The sequence below is a fragment of the Dromiciops gliroides genome, chromosome 1 (assembly GCF_019393635.1).
Source record: "Dromiciops gliroides isolate mDroGli1 chromosome 1, mDroGli1.pri, whole genome shotgun sequence".
NCBI lineage: Eukaryota > Metazoa > Chordata > Mammalia > Microbiotheria > Microbiotheriidae > Dromiciops > Dromiciops gliroides.
The window spans coordinates 551901235-551923006 of NC_057861.1; the positions used below are offsets into that span (position 1 = coordinate 551901235).

At 37.4% G+C, this 21772-nt stretch overlaps 1 protein-coding gene across 5 annotated transcripts in view; it reads right to left on the reverse strand.

Moving 5' to 3' along the window:
- Nucleotides 1–14796: 14796 nt before the first annotated feature.
- LOC122737043 (INTS3 and NABP interacting protein) overlaps nt 14797–21772 on the reverse strand; it is a 55275-nt gene continuing 48299 nt past the window's right edge. For all 5 annotated transcript variants that reach the window (XM_043979465.1, XM_043979466.1, XM_043979468.1 and 2 more), the window contains 2 exons: nt 21380–21470; nt 14797–18611 (listed from right to left, as the gene is read on the reverse strand). In XM_043979465.1, the coding sequence (XP_043835400.1) occupies nt 18516–18611; nt 21380–21470 (187 nt within the window). In that variant the 3' untranslated portion in view covers nt 14797–18515. The remainder of the gene's footprint in view (nt 18612–21379; nt 21471–21772) is intronic.

A 21772-nucleotide genomic window follows, 5' to 3' on the forward strand; every position in this document is an offset into this window, starting at 1 on the left:
AAGGTATTCTTAAATGAAACTGGAATTCCTTTTTCTGCAAGTGTATGGTGGTGAAGAATATAGTGACTACTGGTTCAGTTTGGTGCCACTGCCTTGATTCATGCTAAGATCCCAGCAGTTTGACCTTCCAGGTTTGGGTTTGGTTTTTTTTTTGCACCATTAGTGCAATTGTCAAGACAGTTATTCCAAGATAAATCATGAAAATTTTTTAAAAAGTTGTCATATTTCAATACTACTTGTATTTGTTGCCAAATATTCACATAAAAGATCTTTGATGACTAATTAGTGTTGATACTGGATGAGTACAATCAAACCCAGCAAGTCTTATCCATTTGTAAGGCAAAAGTACAATTTTATAGATGAGGCATTAAGTAAATCTTCATGTTTACAGATAAATCTTTAAGAATTCATGTAGCCAGGTAGCTAGGTAATGCAGTGGATAAATCACTAGACATGGATTCAGAAGAACCCGAGTTCAAATCCAGCCTCTTGACACTTACTAGCTGTGAACCTGGGCAAGTCACTTAATCTTCATTGCCCCACAAGACAGACAAACAAAAATTTTTTTAACATTAAAAAAAGAAGTCATGTAACCTCTGGAAAACTCCACTGTATACTTGTGAAAGAATGAGAGTGAAAAAGGCAAATGTCATTTTAGGATTATTGTGAAAATAATTTTTATCTCACAGACCCCTAAAAGCCCTAAAAGGGCTTTTAAAAAGGACCTCAGACCATAGTTCAAGAACCATGGGGCTAGTATGTCTGAAGGTTAAGTTGTTGTTGTTGTTCAGTTATTTGAGTCGTGTCCAACTCTTTGTGACTCCACTTGGGGTTTTCTTGACAAAGATACTGGAGTAGTTTGCCATTTGCTTCTCCAGCTCATTTTATACATGAGGAACTGAGGCAAACAGGGTTTGTGACTTGCTCAGGGTTACACAGTTAGTGTCTGAGGCCAGATTTGAATTCACAAAGATGTGTCTTCAGGCCGAGCACTCTATCTACTATGCCACCCAGATGACCCAAAAGGTAAGTAGTGTATAATAATTATCAGTAATAATAGAACATATATATATATATCACTTTAAGGTTTGTAAAGCACTTTGTATGTAGTCTCATTTGATCCACATAACAACCCTGTGAAATAGATGCTAGCATTATCTCCATTTTGCAGATGAGGAACTGGGGCTGAAGGAGGTGAAATCACTTGCCCGATGCCACACAGCTAGTTTCTGAGGTAGGATTAGAACTCAGGTCTTCTTGACTCTAAGCCCAGTACTCTATTAACTATGTTTTCTAGCATAGCTTATGTGGGGGACCTTAAATGCCACCCGAAGGAGTTTGTATTTTCTCCTATGGGCAACAGGGGGTCAGTGAAGTTTTTTGAGTAGAGAAGTAATATGTTCATATCTGTGCTTTAGGAAGATTCTGGCAGTTGTGTGAAGATGGGATTGGAAAAGGAAAGACTGGTACTCCAGTTAGGATACTTTACAACGGACTGGACAAGTCAACGTGAGTTTTTGAACCAGGGTGGTGATATGAGTTAGGAAGATTGATGTGAGAAGTATTTTGGAGATAGGATTAATGACACTGGGCAACTGGTTGGAAATGGGGTATTGGGGAATAGGAGTAGAAAGAGTCACAGGTGGTTCTGAGGTTTTGAGCTTGCCTGAGAGGAGGGAAATTACAATCCATAGAAATAGGAAAGTTGGAAGGGAAGATAGGAAGAGAAGGAAGATGTTGAGTTCAATTTTAGACATGTTGAGTTTGAGGAACCAGCAGGACATATATATATATATGTGTGTGTGTGTGTGTGTGTGTGTGTGTGTGTGTGTGTGTGTGTGTGCGTGTGTGTATATGGAAATTTCCAACAAGCTGATGAAGCTCTGGGGAGAGATTATGACGGATGATAACAAATTTGGGAGTTGTCTATGTAGACTTTATAATTAAAGTCATGGGAAGAGGTGAGATTAATTTTCCATTTTGTAAGATGGTTTTCTTTCCATTTTCCCCTCTGCTGTGCCATGAATTGTCTTCTACCATAAGTCTCTGAGGAGATAGGGTTGACTGGTAGGATAAGGAGGGTATGTCACTCACTATACCTAGATCCCAGGAGTCTTAGAAAGCCTGAGGTGACATATTTAGGTATTTCAAAACCCATAAATCACTATACATATGCCCAGTATTATAATTATTCAAATAGATTTGTGATTGTATCCATGCAAATGTTTTTTTCTAATGGTGCAAATCACAGCCCATCTTATGAAATTCTTATCCATATCCCTCCATAAGTTCACCTAAGGTGAACTTGACTAAGAATGTTCACCCAACATGCTAGGAACTCTCCTTGACATCAGGAGGATTTTAGTGGAGCAGACAAACCATCCAATGGTTATCCTTCACTGTTGCTGCACAGCCTATCTATATTCTCTCATAGTTATACATTTATTTGATGTCATGGTTTACTCTGGTTCTATTTCCCAGCTCCTAGTTTAGTATGTGCTACAAACTGCTCACATCCTCCGTGTGCCCTCCACTGCCCTCTGAGTGATACTCGTTTTAATTCTTCAGTAACCATAGGATTCCATGATTCATAGCCATACAACAACGGTAGAATGTGGTTACTAAAAAGATGGGCCAGAGGGCAGCTAGGTGGCGCAGTGGATAGAGCACCGGCCCCGGAGTCGGGAGTACCTGAGTTCAAATCCGGCCTCAGACACTTAACACTTACTAGCTGTGTGACCCTGGGCAAGTCACTTAACCCCAATTGCCTCACTAAAAAAAAAAAAAAAAAGATGGGCTGGGGGTGAAGCAGCTAGGTGGTGCAGTGGATAAAGCACCATCCCTGGATTCAGGAGGACCTGAGTTCAAATCCAGCCTCAGACACTTGACCCTGGGCAAGTCACTTAACCCTCATTGCCCTGCCAAAAGAAAGAAAGAAAGAAAGAAAGAAAGAAAGAAAGAAAGAAAGAAAGAAAGAAAGAAAGAAAGAAAGAAAGAAAGATGAGTCTTTGTTTCAGATGGAGTATTAGAATTACTAGACTGAACAGAACACTGCCTCCTGAAACAAGAAGGAGGATTCTAATATTTGTTTGCATAGAGCATGTGTGAAATTTTAGAAATATGAAAACTTGGAGATTAACCATTTGGGGAAAGTTTGTCATGTAGCCGGATAGAATAAGGGATATTCTCACGGCTTCCGCAATTCACACTGTGAATGACTCCTACAAATCTCTATCTCTCCAAAGTCTTCATTCCTCTTCTCAGTTTTGGTCCCACGTTTGCAGTGTGGTGGAGTGGAACCAGGACTGGGTTTGGAGCTAGAAAACCAGGGATCTTTTCCTGGTTTTGTGGCCTTGACCAATTCATTTTAACATTCCATCCCTGTTTCTTCATCCATTAGAATGAGAAGGTTGAATGAGATGATCTACTTGATTGGAGAGATTCAGGTCAAAACAATTCTGGGTACTACTTCATACCCATTGGACTGGATAATAGGACAGCAGAGAAAAATGACAAATGTTGTTGGGGATATGGGGGAAATGAGACATTAATACACTCTTGGTAAAGTTGTAAACTGATTCAAATGTTCTGTAGAACAATTTTAACACTAAATTTGATGATTTCTACTTGGATGTTTCACCACCATCTCAAATTCAACTTGACTCAGGTCCCCTTTTAACTCTAAATTTATTTCACCATCATCTCAAATTCAACCTGACTCAGTGCCCCCTCCCCAACTCTACAACCTTACCCAGAACCAGTGCATCCCAAACTTACCTTCCTCTGGACTCCTTTAATCCTGTCAATGGAATCACACTTCTTTCAGTTATGCAAGTTTAAAAAAGTCATGGTATCATAGGATTTAATGTCAAGTCAAGAAGCTTTATTAAACACCTACTATGTGCCAGGCATTCATGAGGATAAGCTCTGAGGATACAAAGGAAGGCAAAAACATCCCCTTCCCTTGAGGAGCTCACAATCTAAGGGAAAAAACAACGTGCGAACAATTGAATATAAGCAAGATGTGTAGAGGGTAGACTGGAGTTAATCTCTGAGAAATTAGTATTGAGGGAGACCCAAAAGACTTTTGGCTAAAGCCTAAAGGAAGCCAGGGAAGGTGGAAGGAGACCTCAGTTAGAGGTTCTCTAGTCTAACCCCCTCATTTACAGTTGAGGAAAACTTAAGTTGGGGGGAGGGGTTGAAGAAATGACAGAAGCGCTAGTTGTGTGACCCTAGGCAAGTCACTTAACCCCAATTGCCCCGCAAAAAAAAGAAAGAAAGAAAGAAAGAAAGAAAGAAAGAAAGAAAGAAAGGAAGGAAGGAAGGAAGGAAGGAAGGAAGGAAGGAAGGAAGGAAGGAAGGAAGGAAGGAAGGAAGGAAGGAAGGAAGGAAGGAAGGAAGGAAGGAAGGAAGGAAGGAAGGAAGGAAGGAAGGAAGGAAGGAAGGAAGGAAGGAAGAAAAGAAATGACAGAAGCAAGAGGTGAAGATGTCTGAGTAGCTTCCTTACAGGTTCCTAATTGTAATAATTCTTTCCCCCTTTAACTCTCAACCAGCTACTCCAAAGCTGGTTCAGTTCCCATCTGTTCATGCTAATGAGTCCCTTCCCTTCAGACCAGTCAAGATTGATCACACGAATCTTATTGTAGTGAGCACAAAAACGGTTTCCTTAAAATAGAAAGTATTGTGATGGTCAATCACTAAGCACTTATGTGCCAAGCACTGAGGATACAAAAATAGACAAAAATGCCATCCCTTCTCTTTAAGGGCTCTCATTCTAATGGAGGAGACAACATGCAAATAACTATTTACACACAAGATTTATCTGTAGTATATAAATGGGCAGCAATCTCAGAGGCTTTACAATTAAGGAGGATTGGAAAAGGATATAGAGGCAGCCAGAAACAAGACAGTTGCTTCAGTTGCTGACAACAGCTTATTTTTATAGATGCTATTCCAGCCATTTTCTTTGCAGGGTTTCTCCCAACTAAAGGATGGAAAGAGTTGAATGGGAAATTGAAGTAGAATTCACAGCTGGTTCACTGTTTTGTTCAAGTTTCAAAAAGAGAAAACAAGTAGGGAGGAGTAGTAATCAACAATGGGGGATGGTCTACAGAGTCCCTGAAACAACCACCCACAAGAGGCTGAGCAACAGGTAGCACACCTAAAGCCAGACTGTCCTTTGGCTAATGTCCAGTTAGAGAGGAAGTGTCATCTTAAACCAGAGTCATTTGTTTCTCAAGCGAAAAAAGAAAGGATAAAGATAACATAGAAAGTCTAAAAAGCAGAGCTGGAAAGAAGCCAATCTGAAAGATAATGAACAAGTCAAAGAAAAACTTCAAATCAATAAAGAAATTCCGCAATATAAAAGAACCCAACTAATTCAAGGACAAAAAGAATCCAAGCTGACTGAAACAGGAGTAGATAAAATTAATTTAATCACAAATACATTAAAGAAACTAAAGTAAGACTTCAATTATGCCAACAAAATGGCAAGGGAAGAGATAAAGGAACAACTTATAAAAATGCAGAGCAACAAAGAGCAAACATCAATGGGAGAACGAAAAAGCTGAATAAATGTAGTCAGGCAAAAAAAAAATCAATAATGAGAATAAGATAGAAGAACAAGCCCAGATTGTTAGAGAACTCAAAAATCAATATTAAGATGCAAGGATAAAGTAATAAATTTGGAAGATAAATCTGGAAGTTCAAACATTAGATTATTTGGGATCCTAAGGAGTATTAAAAGGGGGTGGGGTTGGAACTTATCTCCATATTTGAAGATACAACTAAGGAAAAAGTTTCAGAATGGACAGCAGACATCACTGCTTGAAAACCCCAGCATAAAACCCCAGTAAAAAAAATTATTAAAATATTTTAAATCTCCAAGACACATAATGAGTATTAAATTCCAAAATGAAAAAAAAAAAGCATTTTGAAATGATCAGGGGAAAAATTATTTAACATCAAGTGCTGGTTAGAGTCTCCCTAAATTTTTATTCATAGAAAGAAGGCAAAATTGGTTAAAAAAAAAAATCTTTAAAGTATAGGATTGGGTAAAAAATATACACATTCTGTTAATTTGAATATTTTATTTGAGGCCAAAAGGACATCCAAGTGTGATGCATGCCCCTTTGTTTCTCATACTTAATGGGACAATACCAAAGATAAAAAGACCTTCTTGAAATGTGAGACCCTGCAAGACGGCCCTCAGCCTTAATGTGCTTTGTGTTTGAGGCTTTAGCACCCCAGGCTTTATATCTAAGGTTATTACAAGCTCATCATTGGCTTGGTTCATCTCCATCCACAGGAAAAACTCTGATAGATCTAGGTTGTTAATAGTCATTGAGACCTCCTGTTCGTAGTTCAAACACAGTTTAATCTGATTAGTAAAATCCTGGTTTTCATTCAGAAGCATTAGATTTAGGTAGCATAAAATTGCAACACTTTAATCATCTCTCAGCTCCAATACCCCCAAGGCAAAACTCTTGTTTCAGTTTAGAATCTGTTTCTACTCTAAAGTTCATTATTTTTTCCTTTTTCTTTTCTTTTCTTTTCTCTTCTCTTCTTTTTTTGCCCCCCTGAGTGGCAGTAAGACATAAGCAGCTTAACTCAGCATATAGGTTGTCACATAGAGACCAAGGGACAATGCAGAAGCTGTCAGTATGTGTATGCACCACAGCTGTGTGGGAAAGTAGGACTGCTGTCTCCAAGGACCTGGAAACTCTTTTGGGCATCAATCTGGCTGGTGAAATTGATCTATTCCTGTAACCCCTAGCACTGAAAAGGGCTCCTAGCAATACCACTATTAGGCCTTTTTCCCAAAGAGATCATAAAAAAGGGAAAAGGACCCACATGTACAAAAATATTTATAGCTGCTCTTTTTTCTGGTGGCAAGGAACTGGAAATTGAGGGGATGCCCATCAATTGGGGAATGACTGAATAAGTTGTGGTATATGATTGTAACAGAATACTATTGCGCTGTAAGAAACGATGAGCAGGAGGATTTCAGAGAAACCTGGAAGGACTTGCATGAACTGATGCTGAGTGAGATGAGCAGAACCAGGAGAACATTGTACACAGTATCAACAACATTAAGTGTTGATCAACTGTGATAGACTTGACTCTTCTCAACAATACAATGGTCCAAGATAGTTCCAAAGGACTCATGATGGAAAATACTCTCCAAATCCAGAAGAAAAAGAACTATGGAATCTAGATGCAGATTGAACCATACTATTTCTATTTTTGTTTTTGTTTTTTGATTTTCTGACTAATGCAGAAACATGTTTAATGTGATTGTACATATTGCTTTCTGTCTTGGGGATGGGGAGGGAGGGAGAAAAAATTTGAAACTAGAAATCTTATAAAAACAAATATTGAAAACTATTTCCACATGTAACTGGAAAATAATATTTTTATGAAAAAAAAGAAAAGGGCTCCTATTTTAATACCCTAAAGGTAGATGTTCTAAACTTAAATGACAATTATAAGTGTGAGGCACCCAAAGGCTATGTCATGTCCTGATCACCCTTAATTTTCCCTACCAGATTTCAACCATCACCCCTGCATCTCATGCCACTTTCACAAGTCAAGTCAATCCTGCCGTGAAACAAAAGAAAAATGCCCTTATATTGTCATGTCCTGTAGTAGTGGTGATGATGAGATGTACAGGGTGTTCAAGGAGGACTAGCACCTCTGGTGTGAGGGCTCACTGAGCCTTTTTTTAGGGCTGCTTATCCACCTTTAGTGTCTACCTTTCAACCAACTCACCTGTGGCTTCAAAAATTTGTAGCATGCACAGCAGACACACCCTGGTAACCTATCTTGGCAGATAGGCTAAACCAGGTTGAGGGTAACCTACAGGCCTCTGACCCATGGGTAAGTTAGGAGGATGCCTACCCCAAGCAGGTGAAGACTTCTCCCTGGTGGAATAGACAGATGAGAACAACTTATTCTAACACCAGTGAACATGGCTGAAGAAGATGCTGTGGAGCACTTAGAGCTCAATCAGATAGGGTAGACACCAAGGTCACCTCTGGCCATCATCAGTTGTCCTGACTTTTGTCTTGCCAATGGACTTCGATGACTCTGGAAGAGAGAGTGAGGGTGACAACTTTGTGCCACTCTGCATTACTTATATCCAATCCACTTGCAAGACATCACCTCATGATGTCTTCAAAACAAAAGAGGAACAAAAAGTGATGATGATGTTGGTGGTGGTGGTGATAATTAGCATTTGTATAGTGTTTTAAGGTTTGCAAAGAACTTTATAAATATCATCTCATTTCATCCTCACAAAAACCTTAGGAGGTAGGTGATATTATTATCCTAATTTTATAGTTCAGGAAGCAGGTTAGATGACTTGACCAGGCTCACATAGCTAGTAAGTAAGTGCCTGAATCAGGATTTGAACTTAGGTCTTCCTGATTCTGGGTCTAGCACTGTATTGACTATGTCACTTAGCAGCCTCTGTAGAAATATTCTTTCTGAGGTCCTAGGACTGTATCCCAACAGAGAATATGTCCTATAAGAAAATCAAGAAGAACTTAAATAATTTATTGGGGAAAAATAACCAGTTAAAAGGATTCCTATAAACCATAAGAATGGAACTACATACTGTCATGGCTGATACATACTGCATGGTGGTAGCAAGATACAGAGTTCTTTGAAACTAGGCAAGTAATAAACTGTCAGTTGTCCAAGGAGCAGTCTACTTAAGTTTGGAAAGTTTCATCACTAAGTTATATATAGGATGATAAAATTTTCCACCATAGATATTCTTTAAAACCAACTACCAGTTCTAAAAGGATTATGCTTGCATTGGCAGAAGAGCCACATTGATGAAACCTTGGATCTTGGAATACTTGATTTTATGGATGGTACAGCCAAGATGGTTCTTTTTTTCTTTTAGTTTTCAACATTTGTTTTTATAAGATTTTCAATTTCAAATTTTTCTTCCTCCCTCCCTGCCCCCCCCCCCCGCCAACAGCAGGTAATCTGATATAGGTTTTATATATATATATATATATATATATATATATATATATAAAACATTAAACATATTTCTGCATTAGTCATGTTATAATAGAAGAATCAGAGCAAAAAGGACAAACCTCAAAAAAAGAAAAACAACAGCACCAAAAACAAAAGAAATGGTATGGTTCAATCAGCATCCATATTCCACAGTTCTTTTCATTTTCTGGATTTGGAGAGCCTTTTCCATCATGAGTCCTTTGGAACTTTCTTGTACCATTGTATTGGTGAGAAGAATCTAGTCTATCACAGTTGATCAACACATAATGTTGATGATACTGTGTACAATGTTCTTCTGGTTCTGCTCATCTCACTCATCATCATTTCATGTATGTCCTTCCAGGTTTCTCTGAACTCCTCCTGCTCATCGTTTCTTACAGCACAATAGAATTCCATTACATTCATATACCACAACTTGTTCAGCCATTCCCCAATTGATGGACAGCCCCTCAATTTCCAATTCCTTGCCACCACAAAAAGAGCAGCTATAAATATTTTTGTACATGTGGGTCCTTTTCCCTTTCAAGATAGTTCTTAATCAATCAGTAAGGATTTATTAAGTATCTATTATGTATCAGGCACTGTAATTTGTGCTGGGCACACCGAGAAAAAAAGAAAAATAGTCCCTGCCCTCAAGGAGTTTATATACTGTGCAAATTTATAGCCTATTAATAGCATTCAATATTTAGAATAATGAAGACAAATTAATAAAGAATTAAATCTGTACCTAAAGACATTAAAAAAAGAACAAAGCAATAGTTCTAAGGAAGCCCCAAAAAGGCAGCTAGGTAGTACATTAGATTAAGCACTGGACCTGGAATCAGAAAGCTCTGAGTTCTATAAAGATACTAGCTGTGTGACCTGAGATAAGTCACTTAACCACTGTCTGCCTCAGTTTCCGAATATGTAAAATGGAGATAATAATAGCACGTATTTCTCAGGGTTGTCATGAGGATAGGATTTTTTTGAGCTACATGATTGTTATCTACAAATTAAAGATGTCATAACATCTTCATTGCCAGTGTTTATTCCTTAATTTCTTTTTCTTGCCCACATTATTGCTAATAAGACTATATCAAAGAGGAATGGAAAAAAGCTCTATTTTGCACCAATTTTATTAGGAATGCATCTATTATTACCTCAACATATATAGACTTTATTCTTAAATATATACTTTTTATTAAGGAAAGATCTTTCTATTCTTATATATTTTTAATGTTTGTTAAACAAATAAATGCTATATTTTGTCAAATATTTTCTCTGAATCTAACATGTTTGTGTGGTCCTTGTTTATCTTATTGATATAATTCCTAAGAATTTCATTCTGTTGATAAAACCCCCTTGGTCATGATGGATATTTTTTCTATTTACTACTCTATTCCATTCAAAGTATTGTATTTGACATCATTGTTTTGACATTCATTGGAAAATATTCTGAAATATTTTCTCAGTCTTAGAGATCAATTCGTATTTGCCTTATAGAAGGAATTGAGTAGTTTCAATTCAATTCAGCCAGCATTGATGAAGTAACTACTCAATACAAGGCACTGAAACACAAACTAAACAGTCCTTGCCCTCAGAGTTTACATTCCATTGGGGGGATAGAATTTGTAAGGTAGTAAATAGAGTCACAAGGAAAAGTAAGGAGCAAGAAAACACTTATAAATGGGGGATTGGAGTCAGAGGAGACTTTCCAGAAGAGATAGAACCTGAATTGGGTCTTCTAAGGATTCTGAGAAGAGAAAACAATGACAAAGTGAATTCCAGGTATGAAGGAAAAATGATTTGGGTGAATTGCTTGGAGCCAGGGGATGAAATTAGTTTAAACAATGGCTAATAATGAAAACTGAGTGCTACAGAATCAACACTTCTGAATTGTGGTGTTGGAGAAGACTTTTGAGAGGCCCTTGGAGAGCAAGGAGATCAAATCAGTCAATACTCAAAGAAATTAATTCATATCATTGGAAGTTCAGTCATTGAAACTGAGGCTCAAAAACTTTGGCCACATAATGAGACAGGACTCATTGGAAAAGACCGTGATGTTGGAAAGATTGAAGGCAAAAGGAAGAGGGGATGGCAGCGGATGAGATAGATAGATAGTGGGGGGCAGCTAGGTGGCTCCAGCCCTGGAGTCAGGAGGACCTGAGTTCAAATCCAGCCTCAGACACTTAACACTTACTAGCTGTGTGACCCTGGGCAAGTCACTAAACTACAATTGCCTCATGAAAAAAAAAAAACACCCCCCCCCCAAAAAAAGAGATAGATAGTGTCATGAAAACAACAAACATGAACCTGGACAGACTTCAAGAGAAATTGGAGGACAGAAGGGCCTGGCATGCTATGGTCCACGGGATCACAAAGAGTTGGACACAACTGAATGACCGAACAATAGTTAGTAGGCCATTATGAGTGGAACAGAGTTTATGAAGGGCCGAAAAAGGATGCATGAAAGAAAGCTTGACAGGTAGGTGGGAGCCAGATTGTGGAGGGTCTTACATGCCAGGCTAAAGGGTTTGTACTTTATTACAAAGACAACAGGAAGGACGGATGATTTTTCAGCAGGGAAGTGATGAGGTCTGACCTTTGGTGCCTTTAGAAGGTTATTTTGGCAGTCATGCGGAGAAGGGATCAGAAAGGCAGGAGACCAAATAGTTTACTACATTTGTATATTTTGAGAGTTCTTTAAAAGTTGGAGACTTCATGTGTATATCTGGCCTTGACTGGTACCTTTTTGCAAGGCAGCTCTTGAGTGGAATAGAAACTCTTTGAGGGCAGGGCTTCTTTTTGTCTTTTTTCCTATAACTCCTGCTACAGTGCCTTGTACAAAGCAGGCACTTACTGCTTGTTGAATTCAGTTAAAAGGTTCAATTTTTCCTGAGATTGGTCTGTTTAGGTTATTCACTTCCTGTTTAGTTAATGTTAGGATTATATTATTACCTTTTTTTTGGGGGGGGGGTGAGGCAATTGGGGTTAAATGACTTGCCCAGGGTCACACAGCTAGTAAGTGTCAAGTATCTGAGACTGGATTTGAACTCAGGTCCTCCTGAATCCAGGGCTGGTGCTCTATCCACTGTACCACCTACCTACCCCATTATCCATTTCTTTTTAAGTTTTTCCAGCATATAGCTCTAAATTGTAATTTCTGATAATTTCCTTGATTTCTTTTACCCTGGTGATTTTTTTCATTTTCTCTTTTTCTCCTTTTCTCTTCTCTGATTTTGATTTGGGCTTGTTCTTTTTTCTTTAGATTCACTATTTGCTTATGTACTTTGTACATTAAAAAAAATTATTAGATTTATTTCAGTTGATTTTTAAATCAACTAATCAACCAACTTATTGCATACTTATTGAACTGTGCAAAGTACAGGGGAAACAGAAAAAAAAGTGAACAGTTTTTAGTCATATCAAGTTTAGCTACTATCTTCATTATTTCTTTTTAACAACAGCTATCATTTTACACTGACAATGTATCAAGTGCCATGCTATGGCTTTACAAATATTATCCCATTTAAGCCTTACAACAATCCTGAGATACAGGGGCTATTATTATGTCCATTTTACAGTTGGGGAAACTGAGGCAGAGACTAAATGACTTGCCTAAAGCCACACAGCTAGCAAATATCTGAATCTGGATTTGAATTCAAGTCTTCTTTCTGACTCCAGGCAGTTCAGGTTCAACTTATTAAGTTTCTCTCTTCTTTATTGATATAAATATTCAGTACTACAAAGTTTCTTCTAGTACTGTTCCGGCAGCATCCCATAGATAATGATCTGTAGTGCAGTTATTTTTAATACAATCTACTTGTGTTTTTATAACTGCCTCCTTTAAATTTTAACTTCCATGAGGGCTTGCATATCATTATTTACTACTTACTTCATTGCATTATGATCAGTAAATATAATGTGTCAAATTTTTGCTTATCTATATAGTCAAATCAATAGTCAATAAGCACCTACTCTGGACCAGGCACTGTGCTAAGCTCTGGGGATACAAATCTAAAAAAAAAAAAAAAGACATTCCCTGCCCTCAAGGAACTTGCAATCTAATGGGGCAAGATAACACTCAAAAAAAAAAAAAGCCAAAAAGAGAAACAGAAAGAACCTGGTACCAGTATATGGTGGAGAAGTCAAAGACGTACAAAATGAGTGCAGCCAGGTGGGAAATGAGGAGCTTTCATATGTCTCTACTTTCTTTTAAATATGATTTTTATCGGGGGCAGCTAGGTGGCGCAGTGGATAAAATGCTGGCCTTGGATTCAGGAGGACCTGAGTTCAAATCCAGCCTCAGACACTTGGCACTAGCTGTGTGACCCTGGGCAAGTCACTTAACCCTCATTGCCCTGTTAAAAAACAAAAACAAAAATAAATAAATAAATGATTTTTATCGACATACCATGTGTGTTTGAAAAAAGATGATTTTTTTTCCCTTTTTCCATTCGAGTTCTCCCCATGTATCTGTTGTCTGGCTTCATACTCAATACTCTCATATTTTACCTTTTTGTAGGACTTATTCTGATAATGGAATGTTGAAATTTCTTGCTACTGATTTTTTGGGGGTTATTCTTACCAGACTGTGAGCTTCTCATTTATAAATTTTATTGCAGCATTATTAGGTTTATAGATTTTAAAACTGAATGATAGTCAGCCAGCCTTCATTTACTTCCCAGCTCAGTGCTTAGAGCCTGATGGCCTTGAAACATTCTGTAATTCCTGTGCCTTTGTATCCACCCCCAGGATGGCCCCCTTCTCTTATTGATAAGTTCCTCTTATGGCCTCCATTTTGTGGAGGGGTCCAGGGCCTGCCAGCCTGTCTTGGCTCTGCCCCTAACTTCAAAATCATGCTCCTGTGCTTTGTACCTTCCTCCCACAAAACACCCTTCTCAGCTCCCTTTTGTATGTTGTCCTCCTTCCTCTCTCCCACTCTTCCTTTATTGTATTTGTATTCTCCAGCATTCACTTAACAAATCCATCCATCCATCCTTTCTCCCTAACTCCCTTCCTTTCTGATATATTCTAATTATGAATAGCATACAACCTTGTTTGTCTCTTCCTGGTTTGAAGTCAATTTTGCTTGAAATCATCTTTGTAAAACCACATTAACTACATATAATCACGAAAAATTTTAACAACAGACAGAACATTTAATTTATTTACAACCTTGCTACTTCTGTCTGCACACATAGAAAACAGGTTCAAAAGAATAAATGACAGGCCAAAGAAACAACTTTGAAAATAACTTTCAAGTCTTCTCTTTTCCTCTCACAGAATGTAATGGACATTCATCATCCTCAAAGACATAGAAGTGGGCCCACAGTCACACAATTCTTTATTTGTAAAATAACAATTAACTTTATGAAGCTTAATAAAATCTAGTTGTTTCCTTGTTTTACAACTCTTAGGTGACTTAAGCTAGTAACCATGCACTGAGTTATTTTTCAGATCAAAAGCTCTAATATCTCACCAAGAACATGAAAAAGGGAGGCAACTAAAGACTATCTCAAATTTTGGACCTTAATATAAATACTTTATGGGGCAGCTAGGTGGCGCAGTAGATAGAGCACTGGCCCTGGAGTCAGGAGTACCTGAGTTCAAATCCGGCCTCAGACACTTAACACTTACTAGCTGTGTGACCCTGGGCAAGTCACTTAACTCCAATTGCCTCACTTAAAAAAAAAAAAAATATATATATATTTTATAAATATTATATAATTTATATATATATATTTATAAATATATATTATTTATTTATAAAGTATTTATATATATATATATAAATACTTTATAAATTTCTGAAAGAATGTCACAAACTTATTTGGCCAAATCATTAATGATCATAATTGTCACATCCAAGAGAAAGGGAATCATACATAGAGTATGTATTAAAGAACAGACATTTATACTTGAAAGGCTTTTATGATTCTTATGACAAAGTTCAATTCTTTATAATGTTGTGGCTGAATTTTGTAGGTTTGATTATTGTTATTTATTAAGAAACATTGTAACTCCTAAATGTTTTATAACCTGGTAAGCAGTCTTCCTGGCAGCTAGGTGGCACAGTGGATGGAGAGGCAGGCCTGAAGACATTTTCCTGAGTTTAAATCCGCCCTCAGACACTTATTAGCTGTATGACCCTGGGCAAGTCACTTAACCCTGTTTGCATCAGTTCATTCATCTGTCAAATGATTTGGAAAAGGAAATAGCACACCACTCCAATATCTTTGCCAAGAAAGCCCCAAAAAGGGTCATGAAGAGTCGGACACGAATGGAAAGCAACTAAAACAACAAAGCAGTCTTCCAGTCTAATGTCTCATAAGTACTCACTAAGCACTGTATAGAATACTTAGGAATATAATAAAGAACTAGAAGAAATATTCCCTATAACCTAATGGAGGAAGTATGATTAAACAAATAAAAATGAGCATAAAAATTACATACAAAAGTATAAACTAACAAAGAAGCTGGAGCTTGATTCTGGGGAGATGACAAATACATTTATTACCAAGCTTCATATGACTTAGAGCAAGAAAGGACATTAAGGTTAAATCCAGGGGTTCTTAGTTTTTAATATGTGTGTCATGGACTCCTTTGACAGTCTAGTGAAGCCTACTGACCCCTTCTCAGAATAATGTTGTTTAAAAGTATAAAATTAAATATATAGGATTGCAAAGGAATTATAAAATTACAAAAGGTTGTTGTGGTCAAATGAGATGGTATTTGTAAAGCCCTTAACACACTGTCTAGCACATAGTAAGCACTTAATAAATACTTGTCATCCATTCCCTGCGCCCCCTTAGGAAAGTAATTCTATTTTAATAAGTAAACAAAATATTTTTAAAACAGTTTTACTGGCCTCAAGTTCACTGATCTCATCATTCTTTTTATTTACACATGAAAAAACTGAGGTCCAGAGAGCTAAAAGGATTTACCAGGGTCAACTATACTTGACTGGGGTGTCCTAACCCAAAAGGCAATGTTTTTTTCTTAAGATACTATGTCACGGGCAGCTAGGTGGTGCAGTGGATGGAGCACAGGCCCTGGAGTCAGGAGTACCTGAGTTCAAATCCGGCCTCAGACACTTAACACTTTACTAGCTGTGTGACCCTGGGCAGGTCACTTAACCCCAATTGCCTCACTAAAAAAAAAAAAAAAAAAAAAAAAATACTATGTCACCTCATTCCTTACATGGAAAAGTTTCCTCTCCAAATCCCACCATTGAGGGTATTTTACAACTCTAGGCATCTGACTGCACTTCTGTGAGATATTTAGGGGCACCAGGTAGTGGTTAGGATACTGACATGTGTGGTTTTGAGGGGGTGAAGTGCTTAAAAGGAAAAAGACAGGTGCCACGATGAGTATGTTCACATGAGAAGGGGATATATAAGTAGGTGAGACAGTGGTTGCATTTAAGTAGGTATTTCAGGTGTGGTCTAACAGGTGAGAAGAAGAATGAGGGCAAAGGCTAGGAGCCCCTGGCACCATGGAACCTTCCCATGAGCTTCTCCTCCAATGTGGGTCTCTTGGTGTTATATACATTGGGGTAGGGCCTATGAGTGCCCCCACCAAGAGTATATCAATATGAGGTAAATAATGATGAAAAGCCAGATTTTTTTTTTAACCATGACTAATGTGCATCATCAATAGCTGAAATTGCCTTTGGACTTGTTTCAGTAGGAGGTTGTCTGGGGTGGATAAGAGAAGGGTGAGGTAACATAAGAGTCAGAGGACCCAAATTGTGTGACAATGGACAAATCATTTAAGCTCTATGACCCTTAGTTTTCCTCTAGTTAGACCAGATGACCTCTAAGGTTCCTTCCAATTCTAAAAATACGTTTTGCTGAGAAGGATATAAGAACGAAGAAAGCCAAACGATGTGAGTGGTCTATACATTGAATCCAAATTTGGCCATCTCTTTCCATAACCTAATGATCTTTCTGGAATATAATAACCTATTTTCCTTTAAATTAATTTGAAATTATTTGGAATATTAAGGATACAAACTGATGGAATGTTAAATAAAAAGAGTAAATTGGAGAACTCACCACTATTTCCTTTCCTATCTCTACACAGATATGTTTGTGGCTGGTTAGAGTCCTGGACTAAGACGAAGGTCATAATTTGGAAACCCAGGTTCATTATTTAATTTTTCTATCTTCCACTGCCACAGATTATTTCTCTTATCTGACGCAATGATACATGTTGCTTGGACTTTCAAGACTGGAAAATTCCCTGAAGAAGGTGCTCAAGAACGGCTTCAGGTATTGCTACAGCAAATTCAGAGAGAGCTTTACATAAAGGAGCTTGATTTTGTATTGGTGCATTTTCTATTCTAAAATATGGCCACTACCCTAACTAGTTAGAAAGTCATATTTAAGTTTGTGACCTTGGATAAGTTACTGAACTTTCTGAATGCCCCAATTTACTATAAAATATGGGATTTATGATGGATGTCTGAATTCTTAAGGTATTTAGAGTCTACCAGGAAAATCTTGCTCAAAATCCTCTACAAAATTCTGCAGACAGGGGCAGCTGGGTGGTGCAGTGGATAGAGCACCAGCCCTGGAGTCAGGAGTACCTGAGTTCAAATCCGGCCTCAGACATTTGACACTTACTAGCTGTGTGACCCTGGGCAAGTCACATAACCCCAATTGCCTCACCAAAAAAAAAAAAAAATCTGCAGACATAGCTAATACTAATTTCTATCTCTACCTTTAAGTAAGAAAAAAAAGAGGTAAAACTGGCACATTAAGTTTCAAGCTAGAAGTGGAACTTTACATTTAGTTCCTATGACAAAAGCATTAGTAAAAAGTATAATGTACAACTCTCAAGAGTAACGCCCAAGTTATTTATTGTCACAGTAGCTTTTAATATCATGTGTTAACATCATTTACATAAATCTCATATTTAAGAAATACTAAAAAATGTATAATACTAGTTTGTAATTTAGACTACTCTCTTCTAGGATTAAAAGTGAGAATAGGAAAACTAGAGATGAGGCCACATAAAAGATTTCAGGGCCATTTTGGAAACCAGTATGTTCAAGAACATGAATTTAGGGGGTACAGTAATAACAGTCTGATAAAACACCAAGAAGAATGGATGTTTTATATGGCCAAGCCTATTTGTTTAGAATGAAAAATGGCATTTCCTTAAAGTTAAGTACCTTACAGAGTTTTTCTATGTTCTAGTCTGGTCTTATTGTATACTTCATCCTACTTAAAAGTAAAAAAATATTTAAAGCGGTCAAGCACATCGGCATAAATAAATGAAGTGCATTACAGAATGGTTACAGACCGTGTATAACATGCACCATTTATGTACATTTCACCTGCATAGATGTAAAGTGCCTTTCTTGTAACAAGGCATGAGATACAAAATCTCACACAAAAAAATGTGAGTCATTTCTTAGCACAGAGTGAATCAGAATGATAGTAACTTTGGCAGTTCATTTTACAAAGTTATTTTTCCCAATGCAAATGTTTCCTTCATTCTGGGTCCAGCCGAGGCAAAACGGGAAGAATGAGATTTCCAAATGCAGAGTCCTGAGTTATGAAATATCCCGAAGAATGTGCATGAGCATGCTGGAAAAAAGAAAGGGAAGATTAACAATTCTAGTTTCTCAACAACATGATTAAATTGACTTGTCCTATATAAGAAATTCAGAAAAAAACCAAAACATGAAAAGACTAAATGAACTAATATAATGAAGGACTAATAAAAGTGAGGAAAACCTCACCAGAAGAACAATATACAAAATGCCCACAATAATATAAACAAAAACAAAAAAATTCTTGTCACAATAGTTTTTTAAAAAAATATGGTAACATTTATAAAAGTTTAATATTTGGATCATAGTAAAAACTGTGTAACAGTAGTTAGTAAAAGGCAAATTAATGTAATAATTAAGTGTAATTAAGTTAAATTAAGTGTAATCAATCTTGATGCTAAAGAACTGATGATGATGAAACACCTTTCCCTCTTCTCAGCAGGGTGAGGCAGATTATGGGTACAGAAAGTAGTATACCATCCTAGCCACTGTTGTTTGTTTTGCTTAACTTTTTCTTACAAGGGAGGTTTTGGCAATGGGCGAGGGGAGGAAGACAGAGTGGGTGTATCAGGAAGTGGCAATGGTATAAAAAACAAAGTCATCAATAACATTTTTTAAATGAGAAAACAAACCATCATCCTTTATAAAATGAAAGGATATTTTAAAAGCAGTTTTCATGCTATTTATTTTGCCAACAGACAGCAGAAAGGTCAAACTAGTCATAACATTAATCAGCTGAACAAGGTACTCATCTAATTACATGTAATCCCAATCACCAAAGTAGTAACATAAATACTTTGTTCTCAAAATGGGGACTTTTTAAAAAACATAGATCTTGCAGTACCACCTTGCAGTGGGGCAGGCCAGTGAAAGATCCTGAGTTCATTTTAAAAGATTCTGGATTTACACAGCAAATTTTCTAAGTAGTAGTAGAAAGGAACAAAATAAGTAGAAAAGTGATGATTCTGAAATCAGAGAAGAGGTCTATCTTCAAACTCTCCCTCAGCCTTCAATCTCTCCTAATCTACTGGTTATTTACCTATTACCTTCAGATATGATAACTTTAGAAAAGCATTCACTAGACCCTACCATCCCTTTTCTCTAACTTCTAAAAAAAAACACCTCTCTACACTCATTGCCCCCATTATCTCTCCTCTCATTCACTTCTTTATCCTTTGTAGTCTAACTTCCAGCCCTATCACTCAAATGAAACTGCTCTGTACAAAGTCATCATTTTGCCAAATCTGATGTCTGTTCTCAGTCTTCATCCTTCTTGACCTTTCTGAGGCATCTGACACTGTTGCCCAGTCTCCTCTGAGATAATTCTCTCCTCTCCAGGTTTTTGTGATATTATTCCCTCCTTGTTCTCCTCTTATTTGTCTGGCCATTTCTACTAAATCTCCTTTACTAACTCTTCATCCATATCACACCAAACTATGGGCATATTCCAAGATCCTGTCCTGGGCCCTTCTCCTCTATCACTACATTGTCCTGATGACCTCATCAGCTCCCATTGGTGATCATATCTCTATGCATATGATTCCCAAATTGAAACGTCTAGCCTCATTTTCTTTCCTTATCTGAAGGTTGGGTACTACACCATCATGCACCTATTAGACCTTTCAAACTAGTCCTAGAGTCTTCTCAAATTCAACATGTCCAAAACAGAACTCATTATCACTCCCCTCTATCCCCTCCTCATCTCATCCCTCTCTACCAAACTTTCCTATTTCTGTTAACCTCAGGTCACAGGGCTAGTCAGTTACTGAGAAAGGACTAATGGAGTTACCTAATTCGAGAACTAGTACTCTAATATAAAATGTTGTTCAGCAGTATCAATTGAAAGAAACTAATTCATTAAATTAAGTAAAAAGAAATATGGAATAATAACATTAAAAACTGTTTTTAAAGCGATTTGAATAGAAACAAAGCTATTGTCAGGAAAGAGGAAGGATAAAACACCCTTAGATTCTTCTACAAAAAGGAAAAAAGCATACTTGACAAAAATTAGGGAAGCTGAAAATGGTTTAAGAAGTACATGATTAAGTGTATATCTATTTTTTAAAAAGGACCAAGTTTTGTCTAATGCTTCAGGGCATCTTAAAATAATTGAGATCAAGGTGACATTAAACTAGACAGTTTATTACTTAGGGTATAATGACCATATATAATAAAATTTATGATTCAATATTACTTTTCAACCCTGTGCTAAGAATTAATGCTCAAACATTTGCCAGAGAATAGACTATAACCATTGTTTTATTTAAAAAAAATCAGAGGGGCAGCTAGGTGGCCCAGTGGATAGAGCACTGGCCCTGGAGTCAGGAGTACCTGAGTTCAAATCTGGCCTCAGACACATAACATTTACTAGTTGTGTGACCCTGGGCAAGTCACTTAACCCCAATTGCCTCACTAAAAACAAACAAGAAAAATAGCTCTATTATCTAATATGCCCTAAAAAACTGAGGAAAGAGCAAGGAGAAAAGCAACTAGAAATAGTACCTTCAGTCTATATGTAACATTTACAAAACATAAAGGACTTACATAAGCTGACATCTTTCTCTGAGTATCCCACCTAAGCTTAAGGTATATTCAGAGGAATGCCCCCTTCCCTTCCCTGTTTTGTTTTTTTTTTTTGGTGAGGCAATTGGGGTTAAGTGACTTGCCCAGGGTCACACAGCTAGTAAGTGTTAAGTGTCTGAGGCTGGATTTGAACTCAGGTACTCCTGAATCCAGGGCCAGCGCTCTACCACTGCGCCACCTAGCTGCCCCCCTTCCCTGTTCTTAGCAACATCTGCTCACCTGTAAGGCAGCCTTCTGCTGAGCTGCAATGTGCTGTTGTTCAGCATGATCACGAAAATCCTTATTAAGGGGGGGCCTGGAGAGGGCAATGCTGGGAAAAAACAAACAAACAACCCATTACTTGGCTACTTTCAAGGTATAAATCTAGTTATTACTCACAAGCCACATTTTTCACTATATATGGTGTATTCTTTGTGGGGATACAAAAGACTTTTCCAGAGCAAGGATTTTTTTTCCCAGTTTACCAGGCTAATTTTACTAGTCATGAAATCAAAACCACACGAAATTTGGGGCTTTCAAACTGTCATTAACTCTACTGAATTATTATTATTATTATTAGCAGGGCAATAGGGTTAAGTGACTTGCCCAGGGTCACACAGCTAGTGTCAAGTG